The 17,913-nt window shown below is 37.5% G+C and overlaps 1 protein-coding gene across 2 annotated transcripts in view; it reads left to right on the plus strand.

Moving 5' to 3' along the window:
* Positions 1-1,026: 1,026 nt before the first annotated feature.
* The window catches only part of COG6 (component of oligomeric golgi complex 6), a 57,264-nt gene continuing 40,377 nt past the window's right edge, over positions 1,027-17,913 (plus strand). Inside the window, exons 1-5 of one of the 2 annotated variants that reach the window (XM_051644179.1) lie at positions 1,027-1,165; positions 1,775-1,918; positions 2,288-2,359; positions 5,359-5,417; positions 17,467-17,578. In XM_051644179.1, the coding sequence (XP_051500139.1) occupies positions 1,040-1,165; positions 1,775-1,918; positions 2,288-2,359; positions 5,359-5,417; positions 17,467-17,578 (513 nt within the window). In that variant the 5' untranslated portion in view covers positions 1,027-1,039. Of the gene's footprint in view, positions 1,166-1,305; positions 1,433-1,774; positions 1,919-2,287; positions 2,360-5,358; positions 5,418-17,466; positions 17,579-17,913 lie in introns of those variants that run through there. The other variant, XM_051644188.1, reaches the window with a different exon arrangement.

Below are 17,913 nucleotides of genomic sequence, written 5' to 3' on the forward strand. Positions count from 1 at the left end.
AAACAAGGTGTCTGGAAATACTTGAGAACCTGCTTGATGACTAGCCAGGAGCAGAAACAAGGCACTTCACAGGCTGTTTAGAAAAGCTGGCCTGTTGTGTAGAGGATCCATGTGAAGATGCTAACAAAAAATAAACCTAACACTGTTCTTGTCATGTTAATGCTTCAGGATGGGGAGCTCTGGTCATGTCATTTTTTCTTGAGATAAATGACTCAAACTAAAAGGAAAAAAAAAAAAAAAAAAAAGAAAAAGGTTAATTAAAACATTCAGAACAGTGTTCCACATTGGGCATAAAGGCAAAGGCTACTCAATTTGTTTGCAGTTCTTTTCAGCAAGAGCCTACAGATGAGCAATATGAAGTCCCCCACATCCCTGAGGAGTTATGCTGCCGGGTAAGTCTTGCTTTTTGATCCATCAGACATACAGAAGCAGACTTCCAATTGCATACGCAAGGTGCCGTCCTTTCCAGGGCTAGCATCCCGGGGTGGGCCTCCTGTCTTCAGAAATGACAGCTGTGTGGTGCACACAGCCATCCTCGTTCCCTGGCATTTTCCTTTCCCACCTCTACCTCCCTTCAGCCCCCGGAGCAGCTCACAGAAGCCCCTCCCTGGCCGCTCCCTGCCGGGCAGGGGACGTGCCACGGGGCAACACGGCGGATCTTCCTTGATCTGACACGCTTCTGCTGCGGAGGCAACACTCTGGGTGACCCTGCCCTGGCAGGGGGGCTGGACTAGATGATCTCTCGAGGTCCCTTCCAACCCCTGGGATTCTGTGATCCTGTGGTCCTCTTACACAGCAAAAAAAGTCCATTTATTTTCCCTTTTGTAGTGACGCTGATAACTAAAGCGTTTATTCAATGAAATAAGCACAACTATCCAACCTCATGAAGAGAACATTCTTTCCTATCACCAACCCAAAACCTTTTAACGATGCCCCTTATCCCGGCTACCCCCCGCCCTGCGCCCTGGGCCGGGCCGGAACCATCGCCCGGGGAGCGCGTTTCCGCCGGAGCCGCCGCGCCGCCGGCAGGGCCGCAGCCATGGCCGACACGGCCTCCCCGCCGCCGGCTGCTGCGCCCGCTGCAGGGCTCCCGGCTGCTCCCGGCAGCAACCCGCTGTCCCGTAAGCTCAACAAGATCTTGGAGACTCGGCTGGACAATGACAAGGTGGGGCAGGGGCCGGCGGGGCGGGGGGAGGCGAGGGCCGGGGCCTGCCCGGGCCGCGGGCAGCGCCTGCGGGGAGGCGGCCGGATGAGCCGTCAGCGGCGGCGGGTCCCGATAGGTTCCGACTCTGGCGAGCGAGCCGTGTCATTCCCTCAGTTCCGCTGCGGCGTCGGACGCGGCCGTCTGCGGCGTTAGCGAAACATAAAGCCCATCCTTGGCTTCTCCAGGACGATGCCGCGCACCTGTTCGTTCCCTTCAGGTCGTAGGGAGGTTTGTATTGCTTAGCTCGAAGGGCAGTGCTCAGGGTTTTTCAGACGTAAATGTTTTCTTGCTGTGGTTAGGTCGTGCTTTAACCAAGTGTAACGTTACCGGCTGAAGTTGCTCTAAAATAGTAGACAAAGTTGCATGTTATACAAAAATCAGAGAGACTCAGCAGTTATTTAAGTTATTTAACAGCTGATCTGGAGTGTGTTTAGGTAGATTTTTCTCTAAAACCATGCAGTAGTTTGTGGGCTTTTTTTTCCTAAGACGATGAACTTGAGATTGTTCCAGACTGTGTAACCTGCTTGTTTTGAACTGTGTGCAGAGTCAAGGTCTTTTTTTATTTTCTAGGAAATGCTGGAAGCACTCAAGGCTCTCTCGACCTTTTTTGTGGAAAACAGTTTGCGCACCCGAAGAAACCTGCGTGGAGACATTGAACGCCGAAGCTTAGCCATCAATGAGGAGTTTGTCCACATATTCAAGCAAGTTAAAGAGGTAATGTTTTCAGAGTCTGACTAGCCAAACTCAAGAGTTACGCCTGTGCAGTTCAAATTTTTAAATAAGGATTATGAGATAATTTGAATTTCTAGGACAAATATCCTTTTATAGTAAAATTTTCCAGCATGTTTCGTTTGATGAAGATGCTGCACATAGGGACACAATGTTTCAAACAGATAGAAAACCCAAGTGAATATTGATCTTTAGATGTGTGTTCTCTTCATTGATTAGTCTCTAGAGGTGCATCCTCTCCGTTGATTTACAGGGTGCCTAGAGGAACTATGTTCCTTGTAACTTGGGCATCTCATTTTGGTGGGATGAAGCAGGGCCTGAGCATGGCATTTCTGACTTATTGAACTTATTTAGGAGCTTGAGAGTATAAACGAAGATGTGCAAGCGATGAGCAGCTGCTGTGAAGATATGTCCAGTCGTTTGAAGGTAATATATAAATACATGTGCTTTGTATATTTTTCCTTTTGAGGTGCGGGTGCATCCTTGTAAAAGGATAAATAATTATGTTGAAGGATTGACAGTGACACAGAGATGTTTCCATAGTACACCTATTATGTTACTTCAAGGTATTAATATCATTCTTTCTACTTATTTAGAAAATGTATTGAGGAGATCATTTTAATTTCTTCCAAATTGCAATTCAGAGTGCAGGAATGTACTCATTTTGAGGACAGCAACAAGATATTCATTTGTTTCTGAGCTGAGAGAAAGTATTTTATTAGATTATATTTGTGTGACATTAAAGGGTTAATTACATTTGTAGATTTCCATTTAGAATTTGTGTCTTCCACATTGGCTACGTCTGTTGAGTTCTGTGTTCATGTAAATACTTCAAGTATATTCATAAGAAAGTATCTTGTAATCCAAAGAGGGAGACAAATCAAGTGTGCCAACTTCATTCTGTTGGTTTTGTTCCATAACATTGTCTCAAAATTCGGATATGCAACAAAACCAATTCTGTTTTGTATTAATCCTGAACTCATAATTGTTTGAGGGGGGGAAAAAGCAAACAAACAAACAAACAAACACATTGTGTTTTATAATGCAGGACTAAATCTAGCCTGGGTTTAGTGTACGAGTTCAGTACAGTGGTGGGTTTAAAAGGTTTATGGATGCTTACGTGTAAATATTTTGCCAAACCAAATCTGTTCTGAATATAGCACATAAGTTACAGTATGAGAATAAAAATCTTTCACTAAAAAAATCCAGTGAAAACAGTTGCTTTTTCCCCTCCTAATGTGTGTGTGTGGATATTAGATGTGCCCGTACTTAGATAAGTAGATTTCATAATCATTGTATGTAATTCCCATGAGTGCTTCTGGTTTCATGAACTTGTTCCAAAAGGTGTGAAAGTGGAGTGTAGCCCACTGCAGTACTTCACTGTCAGTTTTGGAAGGCAATGGGTAATGCCCCTTGGAGCTCTCGGTTCTCTTTGAAAACTGTTAATGTGGATGTATTTCCTAGTGCAGTTCAGGAACTGTTTGATTGAACTTCTATATGTGGAAATGAATTGTGTCCATGCAGATTTTGCTCTTTACTGTCTTTAGATGATGCAGTGTAACTATTATCTGTGGATTTTTTTTTTTTTTCTTTCCCCAGAGTAGAGCCACCCTGCAGTGATTTCTTTTTCTATTCAAGTCAGTAGATAGTTTTGTTCTGTGCCCCACAGGAGGTTTCCTCTAGAGCTGTGTAGAACTTGTCACTTATCTCAATTCAACCCCTATTTTCTTTGTATGCATGTGAAGTTATTAAGCCCATGAACTAGCACTCAGTTATCAAATGCTCTGATGTTTTATCTGTAATAGGGCATGAAGACTTGCAAGCATGTGCTCAAGCTGAATAAGAAGAAAAAAATGAACTAAGAGTAGAGCAAATAGGAGATATAAGAGGGAGTACCTATAGCATAGAGGACAGAAAAGTGAGCTAAAACAGCTGACCATTAAAAGAGCAGAACAAATGCAAGAAAATGATTGTATATTGATAAGCAAAAAATCTTTTTACCTTTTCTTTTTGATTTATTAGTATCTGCAACTCAAAGGAAGCTGGGGAGGGAAATTCTGGAATGAGATTTCCATACTGAACAGTTCAGGTCCAGTCCTTTGCTGTAATAGTCTTCTTTGGTTAGCCTGAAGCATTGAAAAATCAATGTTATTTTAAAAAAGTTCAAAACATAAATACACTAAAAATCTGAATATTGTTATTCATATAAGACATAAAAAGCTTAAATATATCTTTATTTATTTTGGAACTACTAAATGTTGAGCAAGTTCTGATGTTTTTTTATTAAATTTGCTTGCTAGTTCATAATAATTCCCTTTAGAAAATTCAGCAGCTGGTACTTCAGTAGTGCCCACTGTTCATGAAACAACTCAGGCTTCTGATGACTGAAGTTGTACTGGACTTGCTGCAGTCCTTCTTTCACCTTTCAAAGTGTTCCTGTACCTTAACTGCTTCTCTATTTTAGCTAACGTAGCATGGTAGATAGTATACATGGATACAGATTCATTTCAGCCTTTTATTACTCAAAGGTTTCAAGGCTGGCATCTTCCTTTTGGCAAACACTGTAATTTAGACCTATTACAGTCTTGAAATTATTCATGCAGAATACATTTATGGCTGTTTCCACCTCTTTGCTTGCAATATTATTCCATACTGAATGCATTTAGATTTCAGGTTTGGTTTGGGTTTTTTTTTTCAGAATCTTCTTACTTTTCTGCCTAAATGATCAGTGATGGTATCCAGTGGGAAACCAACAATTCTGGATGTCTTTTATCTTCTTGCCAAGTGATAAATTTCAGAACTCTAACTTCAATTGCATAAATCCCTTTAGTCATGCAGCTGCTGTGTGTAGCAGAATTGGTTCTGCATGGATTCGCTTGCATGGTCATCACTGAACATTTAGGGCTGTGATGAACTTCTTAAGTGCATTGCACTTGGTCCTTACAGCCCTGTAAGCTGCTTGGACTGCAGAGCTTTAGTTGATAATGCCAGCACAGCTGTATTCATATTCTCTAAAATGGCTGGATGGACACTCGTACTGGACAGTTTAGGACTTTGTTACATTTTGCTTCTGCAAAAGCAAACAATTTATAGTCTATGGTTAAATAAAAAAGCAACAACAGAAGTATTTATAATGTTTTCACTAATGTTTTTGTATTAAGTATAAACTAAAATTAATTGTGTCTGAATATGAATGTATATAAAGATGAAAATACATATGGATAAGGATCTTAATTGTTTTTCATGCCTGAAAACAGGGAGAGTTAATGAATACTTATTCAAGAAGGCCTTTTGTTTCAAGGAGTAGACTCTTAAAACTTCTTATAGTCAGACAGCTTCAAAACTGTTACGTGTTTTAAAGGTTGTGTAATACATTCAGTATGTTTGTGTTTTTCACATGCTTAACCATTCTAATTGTATTCTAGGCAGCAAAGGAACAAACCCAAGACCTGATAGTAAAAACCACAAAACTCCAGGCAGAAAAGTAGGTATAACACCCTATTGATTTTTTGAAGGCATGACTGTACTGATGGAATTTTCTTTTAGGTCTGATTTAGATCTGATTCTGTTAACGACTGGGTATTTTATTTGTACTTTGTTTATAATACTATTAGTGTTAGTAGCACAATTGGAATAAAAACTCTGAACTCTTGGTTTATTCTTAGAGGATACAAAAAGATACGAACATGAGTCAGCACTTGTCACTAAAATTGATCTTTTAGGGGAAAGAATCAGCTACAGTGGTACAGCAAGCTGAATATGGATGTGCTTTACCTAATGTCAGTTGATAGTATAAGTTATGTTGTTTTGTAGCATATGTGGATCTACTCAGTGTCTCGTCAGTTTCAGAAGCTGCGTCTTCTTGTTGGTCCTTCAGGTCCAGTGGAAATGGCTGTCTTGTTCAGAGACTGTGTAAAGGACCAGGAAGTTGTTTTATAACCTACTTTTCCATGTTTAGTGCTAACTCTGAAATACAGAAGTGCTGTTTAATAAGCCTAGCACAGACCACTTTTTCCCTTGGTTCTCCAGTGGAATAAAAGATTTGTATTTTGGTCATTTCAGTATTTTTATTCGTGGGAAGGTGATAATAGCCTATGACAGATTCAAGTAATCTTTGTCATTTTTATGTCTAGGTCGTCTGGTTTTACAGCTTTAGCCTTTGTCAATGTTGAAGAATGAATCTCCTTGCTTTTTGAGCTTTCTTCTGAAAATTATATACAGTTCACTGGAGATTAGAAATAATTATTTCCAGTTATAAGTTTATATATGACTTTGGATAGTTCTGGGTGCACTTTCAAAATCAGTAGGTTCATGTGAACTTCAGTAGGAAGTGGATTATGTCCTGTGAGAGTCTGAATGTGAGTTTAGGGTTTAATCTGTACATGTTTTAAAAGCTGAATGTAGAATAACTGCATAAAATACAATACTGGCTGATATAAAATGAAGGATTTTGCAAAGTCACAGTTTAAGGGAGCACAAGTCAAATCATAGAAAATCTGGTATTTTAAATATGAGCATGTGAAGTAGCAGGACAGAGAAATGGTAGTCTTTTTCTGCAGTCTGAAGAAAAGGAAAGCTGCTTTGATTCCTTGTTCTGAAGCAGAATGGAAGATAGGAAGACCAGGCCCAAATGATGTATGTCTAATTTGCCTTAAATTCCATTAAAGGAAATTATTCAGACTATGCATCAGTATTTCTACAATATAGTCCTTACTTGAACAATAGTTTATATGTAAGTCTTTCTGCTAATTCCTTTAAGAGACAGATCATGCTCCTAGTGTGAGGAGAAAAAGTATTTAGGAAGAAGCCTGTTCTTCTGAGGGCCCATGTGACCTCAGAGTGCACACATAGACAAAAAGTTTATTTTGAAGGCCATTTTGTACGAATACATGAAGTACCCACTAGGCGAAGGTAAACAATAGATGTGATCTTACTGTATGATGCTTATAGAAGAATCACAGTGCCATTTATTAAGAAAGTTAACTCTTTTCCTGGGTAAACTTATGAAGAACTTAAGCAATAGATATACATATACTTTTATCATGGGGGACATAGGAGTCACCTTTTTCTTTCGACGGATTAAATGACTTTTGATGATGTAAACTTCGGTTTACATCAGGTACGTGAAGAGGCCTGTGCTACTGAATGTTAGGGGTTTCTTAAAAAGCTAAAATCTTGCCAGCAGTCAGACACAATACAGGTCTTAAAATGCTGAGTTCTTCAACAGAACAGATGACATTTCTTAGCCAACAAAGGAGTAAATGATGCAACTGGGAGGACACAGCTTCTCTGTCTTCTCAGAGTTGTCCTAAAACACTGCTTAAAGCGCAGAGATGAAAGCTGGACCCATTCAAAAAGAAGGTAATTGAAACAATGACTGTAAAGCAACAACAGTCTAGAACAAGGGAATAATTGCTAATCATAATCAGTTAAGCTTTTTTCAGTGATGACAAGTGATAGGACAAGGAGTAATGGATACAAATTGGAGCATAGGAGGTTTAAGGTGAATATCAGAAAAAAATTTTTTACTGTGAGAGTGACAGAGCACTGGAACAGGCTGCCCAGAGAGGTTGTGGAGTCTTCACTGGAGACATTCAAAACCCGCCTGGACGCGTTCCTGTGTGATGTGCTCTAGGTGACCCTGCTCTGGCAGGGGGGTTGGACTAGATGATCTTTTGAGGTCCCTTCCAACCCCTATGATTCTATGATTCTATGATTCTATGATCAATTCTTTAGAGTTTATCCTATAAAAAGATGTCTCTCTTCTTAGTATGCAAGACAAACGCTGTCTTCGTATTTCCTCAGTTCCAATTTCTATTTCTACTCTCTGTGGTCCTACTAGCTGTTTTATTTTATCATAGGCTTTTCAAAAGAAAACAAAAGTTAGGTAAAAGTGTTTTGAAGTTTAGGATAATAGGAATTTGTATATTATAGCACAATATAATAGATTTTTCTGTGTAATTTTACTGAACATTTTGTAACAGAAAGAATACATTCTGTCATCTTTGCTGAACCAGTTGATTACATTGTCTTTAAGGAAAGTTATTTTGACTCTGCCCTGCTAAGTGAGTACTACATTGTATCCCATTCTCACAGTTCTTAGCCATTTTTAAAAAATAACTTCATAAATTATTTTGGTTTGCAGTAAATAATTTGTTGTACTAGCTATTGGTAAAAAAAAAAAGGTCTTCTGTTATGCTTAGCTGTTATGGTTAGCATTTACCTGATTTACTTTAGCTGACCATTTCCTTGTAGGAGAAATTGTTTGATTCAGTGTTCTGAAACTGGAGCGAGACAGTAAGCTTTCAGATCCATTACTTGTGTTCATGGTAATTAGGGATTTACATTTTAAAAATATTTAAGTTTTGTGTTTGACTGAAATTTTAGAGAAAATGGATTGCTGTTTTCACTTGGATAATATGATGAAGATTAGAAAGTTACTTAAGCAAATATTTGAGTTACTATTTCATAGCTTTTTATTTACTTCCCTCCATTTTCTAAGAATATGTTATATCTGGTGTTAATCAAAGATGTTGAGCTGTCATTCTGTAATAGTCTTAAGATTGTTTTCAGTATGTGACAGGTGAAACCTCAGGCACCTCAGGCTTGGGTAAACCCTCTTCATATTGGGTCAGTTCTTGTGAAAAGTAAATTTTGTTAAGAGATTACATAATTAGTAAACTGCAGTTAAAATAATAATATTCACTTTCTAAACCAGAGAAAATGAATAGCCGAAGTCTTTAAATTGAGTTGTAACTTTATTCCCCTAGCTGTAGAAAACAAATGAAGGGAAGACAGAAATAGTAAGTGAACTATTTTCTTAGATTGAAGCATTTTTTGACCTTGCAAATGTAAATATTTCTTAAGAATTTTTTCTCTATGTGGCATTTGAACTTTTGTAGTGTTATATTTGTTTTAAATCAAGAACTGCATGATAACAGTGAAGAATAAAGTTTTCCAAAGATGCAGGGAGACCATGGGAACTTGAGTATGAAGATGAACATTTTAAGTAAGAATGCTTGTTTGTGCTTTCATCTTTGCGTGTATTCTTCTGCATTACTTGCAAAGAGGTGGCTGTCTCAGTGCTTCTGAACAGGTACTAGATTTATTATACTATGTAGATTTTACATTGTATTATCACCTATATCATTAGATGTGGTTACTATGATTTTCAATTTCCTAATCTTACCAGAACTCCTTGTTAGGTATGCTAGTCTCTCAAATTTGTGGTTTGAAGATACAGCTGTGCATCTGCAGTATCTTGTAGGTTATCCTGGTGAGCTATTTGGGACTTAACTGTGTTGGTAAAATGTGTGCTTTAAGACACTTGATTAAGTAGTTGGGGTAGAAAATAAGTTGTTAGATTTAGTTTAAAACTTTTGCGTTCTTAGGTTGTTGCTTTGCAGCACTGTTTTTCTTGTAACTTAGTTTGTGAGCTTTAGACCAAATTCAACATAAATGCTAAATGAGTGTGTTACTTGGATAACAATTTTTAAAAGTAATCTTCCATTAATACCATTGCATTTTTACATTTGTGGATATGTCAGAGTTGGTGCATTTTTTTTTTGTTTTGCCAGTTAGGTTGCTTGTCCTGAATATATTTTTTCTGTAAAGTCTAGTTAAAGTAACTGTGCTGTATATTAGGAACAGAACAGGTATCCTTCACGTTATTTAAGTTATGGAACTGCCTAACATAGTATCTTAATAGAACTGCGTGGTGTGATATAAAGTAGTCCTAGTCATTCAGCCCATCACTCTAGAACACGATTAATTTATTACTGTTCAGTTGTGTAGTCTTGAGTAGGATGTTTGTTTTAATGTATTTCATAACAAACTTTGATAATAGAGAAAAACTGAGGTAGTTAATGTAGGCAATTTCTGTGTATTCTTTAAAAATCAACTCCTACTTCAGTATCTTCACTAGATTTCTATACATTTACTTGAGCATGTGAATACTGCTTTCAGGTGACATTATGCTTTTTATGTATAGTCACAAGGAGATTAGTTTGTTTTCAAACAACATCTGCTGTGTTTTAAAAGATGTGGTTTGTTTAATGCCATTGCTAATAGGCTGACAGAAAAAAGATCTTGCTCCTTGAAGTGAGATTTTAATAAAAACTTCCTGTGACTTGTTGATTCTCTTGTTATACCTGGGCTTTGTTGGTTTTGTTCCTTTGTATGAAGCCAAAAGCCTACCTGCAATACCAAACTACTTCACCTAGCATTGGGAACAAGTGTCCTGGAGTTGAGTAGTTCCCAAACCAGAGAAATAGCAGTCCAGTTCCAAAATATACTGTATGCAGAATGCCAGAAGCCTGGCTTTGTAGTTCTACCAGCCACTTAATGGTAGGGTGTTGTGCATGGAAGCTTTTGAGGTTAGCCACAAATGACAGTCATGAATCAGAACAACTGAAGAAAGGGACAGAAGGTAATGGTTATATTAATAGTTCTTATAAAATGAAATAAGAGCAATTGTGTGAGTGGATGGATGTGCTCAGGGAGATCACAGAAAATAAGCCTGCAGAAACGGAATGTTTGTGAGAATCAGAAGTAGTTCTCTGGAAGTAAAGACCACCTCACTCTTAGAACTGTATGAAAGAATGGTTTAGAGACAAGTTCGTGTTTCAGAGCTTTCACTGTGCTTATGCATTTGAACGCCTTTACACATTGTCTTGCTTTGCTAGTTTGTATTAACTGCAATCTTAAACAGCAAAATGTGTGCTTTGATGTCAGAATCCTTATTAATTATGTTGATTCTGGAAAATCTGTAGTACTAGGTTTGTTTCACTTTTTAAAAATGCAGCTAAATCTGATTTCCAAACTTTTTTTTTTTTTAATTCAGCAGTGTGTACTTCAATTTATTTTAATCCCGTTACGTTCAGGCTTGCTCTTTATTTAAATTCAACAAACACGGTTCTTAGGTTTCATTGAATGGCTTGACAGTCACCTTTGTGCTCAATACAGGGTCAAAAGTCTTAGGAAAATGTGTCCCCATGAACATCTGCTGCTGCTTCAATAGTGCTACACTACAGATCTATCAAGTGTGTCTCCTGGTGATGCTTTTTTTAATTTTATTTTTTTAAGAAATATCTTTTTTGTCTTAGTAAATTTGGAAATGATGGAGGAAGCTCAGCAGTATTTGTAGCAGTTTAGAGAGGTTTGTTTTCATCAGTGTATGCTGAGCAAAGTGGTGACCTGGTGGTTTGCGCTGATAAGATGTATTTCATGTCTTGACCTTTTGAAACTTGTAATTACATTTATTCCTGTGGATATGCTTCATGAGGAAAAGCAGTGATTGCCTAAACTGAATTATAATTTGGTGTGGGGGAGGATGAAGGCTTGAAATTCTGAAGCTGATTTTCTTTCCTGATTTGTACCAGAGTAAAGCATAGGCAACAGGGCGTAATACAGGAATCAAAAGAACTAAAGTGGATCTGAAGAAAAAAAAACAATCTCATTTGTCATATTCTAGGCAGGACCAGCAGAAAAAGTGCAAGGCCTTATTTTCTGCAGGCTTTTCTACCTAGCAACCCTATATACTGTTGAGGCATGAAATAGTCTTGATCAATATGAATTGAAGCATGGTCTTGCACATTGAGAAACATTAATCAGAATTGCAGAATCAGTTACATTATATAATTCCTGACTGGTGTTTGTCTAATCTGCTCTTAGAAGAAAAGCCCAGGGACAGAGCACCCATGGTCTTCTCTGGAAATTTATTTTGGTTCTTTGTAGTTTTTCTACTGTCTGATTTAGATCTTCTTTTGCTGCTGGTTAAGCTCATTTGTTGTGATCTTGTTCCAGGTGGATGCAGACAACAGTGTTATACCTTTGGCAACATTTTTTAATTAGATGGCAAATTTAAAGCTAGACCAAGCAGTTCCTTTTCAAATGTCCTTGTATTAGATTGTATAAAAGATATACTGAAGATACCAGTGTGTTTGGTATGACAGCATCAACCAGCTCACCTTTACAAGATGGAAAATAACTTATTTGTTGGAAATACACTCCTTTTTGAACTTAATTTCTGTTGATGAGTTAGAAACCATACCTTGTATCTTAAGCATTGCTAAACACTGATTTACCTAGCAAATGTGTGTGTATCTCTCTCACATGGTTACTGTGAGGTTTTCATCCAGACTATTCTGTAGATAACATACCAACAATATTTATAGGAAGCTTGATTGGTATGTAAGAATTACTGAATTCTGTTAATTTATTATTATGTTAATAAATTATTAGAGCATGTAAGCTTTTGTAATTCTAGTGTTTAGTAAGCTGCTTGGCAAATTTTCTGTTATTTTAGTGCAGTTAGTATCCTCTGTTGTTTAACTTTGGATTTAGCCTTTTTCATTTCTACCTATTTCTTTCTAGGGCAGAATGTGTTATATGGCAGGACTGCAGCATAGCGGGTTAGCTGTATTTTAGATAGGGATTACAGATGGGGGAGACATCTTAAGTGCACTCTCCTGCTGCCAGCCATCATTTTCATGATGACTTTCATAAACTCATAAAGTGTTCAACATGTAACTAGTTGATTATTTTTGCATTTGTTTGTGTTGCTGTTCTTGTAACATGTCAATAGCTTGTTCTTTCTGTGTAAAAGCCTTTCCCTAATTTCCAACCTATTTCTTGGATATAAATTGGTTGTTTTCTCGTCTTAAGAGTTTCCTTAACCTCCTCTCATAAAGTAGGTTCTCCATTCCCATGATTATCCTGCTACCTCTAGTCTAATGGGAGTCTATTACTCATGAACACAGATGATCAAAATTGTGATCTGTTTTCCAGATGAGGTGTCACTAAAGTTTTCTGTAATATTACTGCTCTTCTGTATTCTAGGAATATTAGACAATTCAGTATGATTTTCTGTGCATTCCTATTTTTTAATTAAGGAGAAAATTTCATTATTAGATGATGGAATTGGTCACTCAATACCTTCTCACTGTTTTAGTTCTCCTTTAATAAAAGTTGTTTGACAGACAAAATGTAGAATAAAAACATTTATTCTTTGCATTTACAAATGCATTTTTGCACCTGGTACTTATTCTTAAGAATGGTTTCCTAAGTTACTTGAGTGTAGATGTTTTGTTGTATAGTCTTGCATTTTTGCCTTCCACAAAACCCATCACAGAAATAAAATTTTTCCAGCTGCTGCTGAAAAGCATTTATACATGTATTTTAAAGATGGCTGTTATTTTTTATAAGTTAGAAATACTCCATTTTTGAGACTATATAAATACGTTGAATCCACAAAAGTAATTTCAGAACGTGTTGCAGTGACTCATCCTAGGTAAAGGAAGCTAGCAGGTTTTTGTGCTGTACTTGGTGGCAAGATAAAATCAAACTTTGGAAAAGCCTGTTTCTCCTCCACCTAATTTTTTGAGCTGTCTAGGTGATAATCCTAACAAACAGTGCACATTTGTATTTGGTTCAAGGGAAAAGTGCACGAAGTGCGTAGTTTTCCCAGGCTTTTGAGTTCTCTTTCAAAAGAATTCTGTCTCCTTGGTAACGATTAAAACTGGGAAAATTGCTCTTTGTTGGAGTCTCATTCCCCACCCAAGCTCAGAAGTCTACCAGCACTTGGCACTTGCCAATTTGCATTGGTGCCATGTTCCCATGATCTGTTAGTTTTGTTCCTTTGTGCAGGGATAACTCTGGTAAAAAAAATAATAAAAAAGCTTTGGGATAACAGCAGTTTGGCATTTCCTCTGCTGTAATGCACATGCTTAGAACACAATTTCAAAATGCTTATGTTTATAGAAAGGCCAGGGGGTCTTGAAATGTCCAAGCGTCTGCACAGGTACCTATTGCCGTAGGTTTTATGTAGGATGGCTTTGCAGGAGCTTCTGTTGTTGACTGTGTTGTGGTTTTGTTTTGTTTCACTGCTCTTACTGCAGTGAAATAGCTATAGCAAACTTAAGTAATATTTTAATCAATTTTCATGCTTTAATAAGATTGATTAAATTCTAGTAAAATTGCTGTTATCTTATGTCTGAGGAAGTATCTTTAAATTCAATATCTATGCAAATATATTGGTCTTACTAATACTGTGTAGTGGCAGGTAGAAGTCAAGGGTACGCAGCACTTGCATGTTTTGTTCCTGATCTCTAGGATGTAGGATCTCATTCTTATGCAGATTGATAACCAAGACAACTTTCATAGCCAGCTTAAGCAGAGGTGGATAACCTGGGTTTTGAAACTGAGTAGCTTGTTGAAATCTCATGTTCTTTGTAAAGAGCCCAAAATAAATAGCTTTATCAACATTCAAACACATGCTGTTAGGTTTAGGTTAAGTGTTTCTCCCTGCTTCTGAATCAGTCTTAAGAGAGAGATATGAAACATTGCTGCCACCTTGAGGTTGTTATTTTGCCTTTATGTTGTGAAAATTGTAACTTGTCAGTATGCTATAGTTTAATATTTAGACTGTTTCATGAAAGTTAATTTATTTGGTAGTGTGCAGAGTGGGTTAGTGAGCACTTACGGCAGCCAAAGACACAGCCAGGGATGGAAATGGCTTTTTAAAGCACAGTGTTTTATTGGACCTTGTTCTCTGTAGCAGCAAGAAAGCAATGGAGGGAAGAGTATGCAGAGTGAGGACTTGCAGGTGGAGAGAGATTTAACTAGTGAGATGATCTGCAACTGTTCATTTTTATAACCCTGGGAGTGAAGGGGACTCAGAATTCCAGCAGAGACTAGCGAGCATGCTGTTTGTACAGTTTCTGAATCTGGCCCTTGTTCTTTGAAGGTCTACAGCCCTAATTCCAACAAATCTGCAAAGCAAATCGAAAAGACTGTTGTGCCAGATATATTGCACTTCTTAAAATAAGACTCTCACCTGCTCCTGCTTTTGGTGAAAGTTTACATGAAAAAAAATTGAAGAACAGCGGATAATAGTAAATGGAGATCTTCTGTAAGAGCATTTAAAAGTTTATGCACTCGGGAGGTACACAGGTTCAAAGAACAGAGAAGCTTCTCAACATCCCATCTGCTCCTGAATTTATGGGAGATCTTGTTTCAGTTGAAACCAAAGATCTTGCATTTGCTTTCTCTAGTCTCTTTCTTACCTTCCTTCTTTATCCTAAGGGGAGGGATAGTTCAGTGGAAGTCTTCAGCTTTGTGGTTTTATATTAAATTGAGATTTCCATCACAAGAGGAGAGACTTGGAGCAACTATTAAATAAAATTAATTCACTAGATTACATTGTTGTTTCAACCACATTCACTGATGATGATGTCAACAAATTAGACTTTGTCAGCACAATGGTGTGGAAAGGAACACACCGAGGAAAGCACCATCATTTGGTCCATTTGAGATTTTAAGTGTCCTTGCCAGATTTTCAATGTAAGTAGCTATGTATTGTTATTATTTATTATTAATATATCATAAAAATTACTTCTTCTTATACCACAGAAGAGTTCTGAAGTGTGGTTTTCGTGAGTGGTTTCATAGCAGCAGTGAACTAACTTGTTATTGCACCTTTGCCTCTGGGGGCAGCCCAGTACAGGGGGTGTGCCTCTACAGGATCTAGTATCCCACAGTCCCTTGGTATAGGACTATAGTAAACTGAATACATATACATAGAAAATACATATAAGCTTGGCCCCCAAAAATAAATAAAATAAAAACTTCTGGTTTTTTTCCTGCCAGATTTGGTGCCTGATCTGATTCACTACATGACAGTATAAACAACAGTTCTGGATTAGTGGACAGGGCAGTAGAGGGCAGGAACAGCTGAGGCAGCCTAAGCAGCATGGCTCAGCCATTATTGTAATGGTGCAATATATTACTATAGAACAGACCGTATGCATCTTTCAGCTGTGTTGTGAGAATGATGTCGTTACCATAAGAAGATCTCCCACAAGCCTAATACTTAATAAAAAGTACTCTTTGGTAGTACTCTACTGTCAGTTAATTTTTGTGAGTATGTTTTGTATGCAGGTTGCCTGAGCCATCTCTTTTTAGACTTCTTCCTTGTTCTTGCTCACTTGCAATGTACCACCAGATTGCTTGGAAAGTGCTATAATTGTTCATGGATGCATCTGCTGTGATTGCCTGTTCAGATGGCCAAAATTATTCTCCATCCCTCTAGTTCCTTCCCTGAGAAAGATTCAGTGTCATGGGCACCCTGAATTTGCAATTTTGGAGTTTAGTTAGAGAAAACCAAATAGACAGACCTGGATTTTAAGCCTTGCAAAACTGTCAGTGTAAATGGAAAACAGCCACACCTGCATAACGCCCTGGCTGGCTTACCAATTAAAGGTGTGGTATTAAAACCTAGGAGGCTTTGGTGTTGATTTTTAGGTAACTTCTGTGTAACTTACAAGTACTGGGTTGCTTTCCCCTTTGATTTTCATGAATTTTGCTGTTAGAACATTGTTGGATGTTACATTACCTTCATTCTCAGTATGCTACAGCACTGACAACTGCAAAACATTTCATCTGATCTCTAAAAGAGTTTGCAGAACTGCAGATGGAAAGGCCATCCATGTCTACAGATGGGAAGCCAGTTTTCTGTGATTCTTCAGCTGAATGCAGTCCAGACTTGAGTTGTATAGTAGAGAAGTGGTAAATAAGTGAAAGCTTACTTTTCAAGCTTTAATCTTGCAAGAAAATATAGTTATTGCAGTCAGTATTAGAAGTGTACTTTACTTGCCTGTCTTACCACCCTGTAGTAACAGTGTATTTATCTTGCAGTAATGACATTGGCAACTGAAATGGTCTTAAAGTAACTGAGCCTTCTACAAATAACTAAGTAGTGTCTTCTCAATGTCCTGAAAAAGTAGTCTTTATTTCCTGGAATGCTGTGTGCTCAAACCACAATTTGAGCACTTTTTCCATTGCTACAGGAATTCCAATCCTTTCTGTGGAATAAAACTACTCACATGGATCTTTCTGTTATCATAAGGTGTGTGACAAAACATGTGCAAAAAGATTCTGCCCATGAGGTGGTTGTTTGCATATTACATCCCTGCTGTGTTTATTTCAGGAAGAGTGATCAACAATAGAATTACCCATTAGATTTTTATTATTTGTGAAATTAATAAATTTTTATCCCTACTGTACCTTGTTAGAAAGAAATTGATCTGTTCTACAAAAAAGTGGATTAATCTAGTGATCGTTTTCTCATTTTGGGTGCTACAGCTTTTTGTGTCTCTCTGAAAACATGAGCTGCAACACCATTCTTTCCTTTATGACTTTGAAAGGAAGTAACAGCAAGCATTACAACTGAGCAAGCACAAATTGTCTGGATTAGGTAACTTGTGATGCAGTAGTTAAAGGATTATTTTTAAAGCAATTTACTAGTTTTAAGATATGATAATTTACCTTTGTGTTGTCTGTACTCAGTAATCTACTTGAGCTTAATTAGAAAATTGTATGTGAAGATGCAACTCGAGCGTTGGAGGGGAAGAATGTACTATTAGAATTTAATAACACTGATTTCTAATGCTATTCTTTCCAAAAGTATGAATATGCAAGATAAATCTGAGATAAGCGTAAAGAGGTAATGTCTTCATCGCTTTGTTTTACTACAGTCAGAGACTAGAAATGAAAGCACAAGTAGCAGACGCATTCATAGCAAAATTCCAGCTGACACCAGATGAAATGAACCTGCTTCGAGGCACGAAAGATGAGCCAATTACTGAGGTAACTCAATGAACATTAAAAGCTTTTGCCCTGAACTAAAATGTAGAAGAGTTCTAGCTGAATTGTACATGAGATCTTATTGTTAGTTTGTAATGTGTTTTTTGTTATGCACGAATGTACCTTTTAACAGAATGGTGAATTTCTGATGGGTTGGAAATGTGTGATGAAAGATTAAAGTAACAAGAAAGAAAATCAACATTGAATTCTGGTTTGTATAATGAGTTTAAGGGGCAAATGAGCTATCATGTGGTTCTACACTTCAAAAAGACCTTCGTAAAGCCTAGATATTCAGTAGAGATGTTTTAAAACTTCATCACACTCAAAGCCAATGGGAA

This window comes from Apus apus, chromosome 1 (genome assembly GCF_020740795.1).
Source record: "Apus apus isolate bApuApu2 chromosome 1, bApuApu2.pri.cur, whole genome shotgun sequence".
Classification (NCBI taxonomy): Eukaryota; Metazoa; Chordata; class Aves; order Apodiformes; family Apodidae; genus Apus; species Apus apus.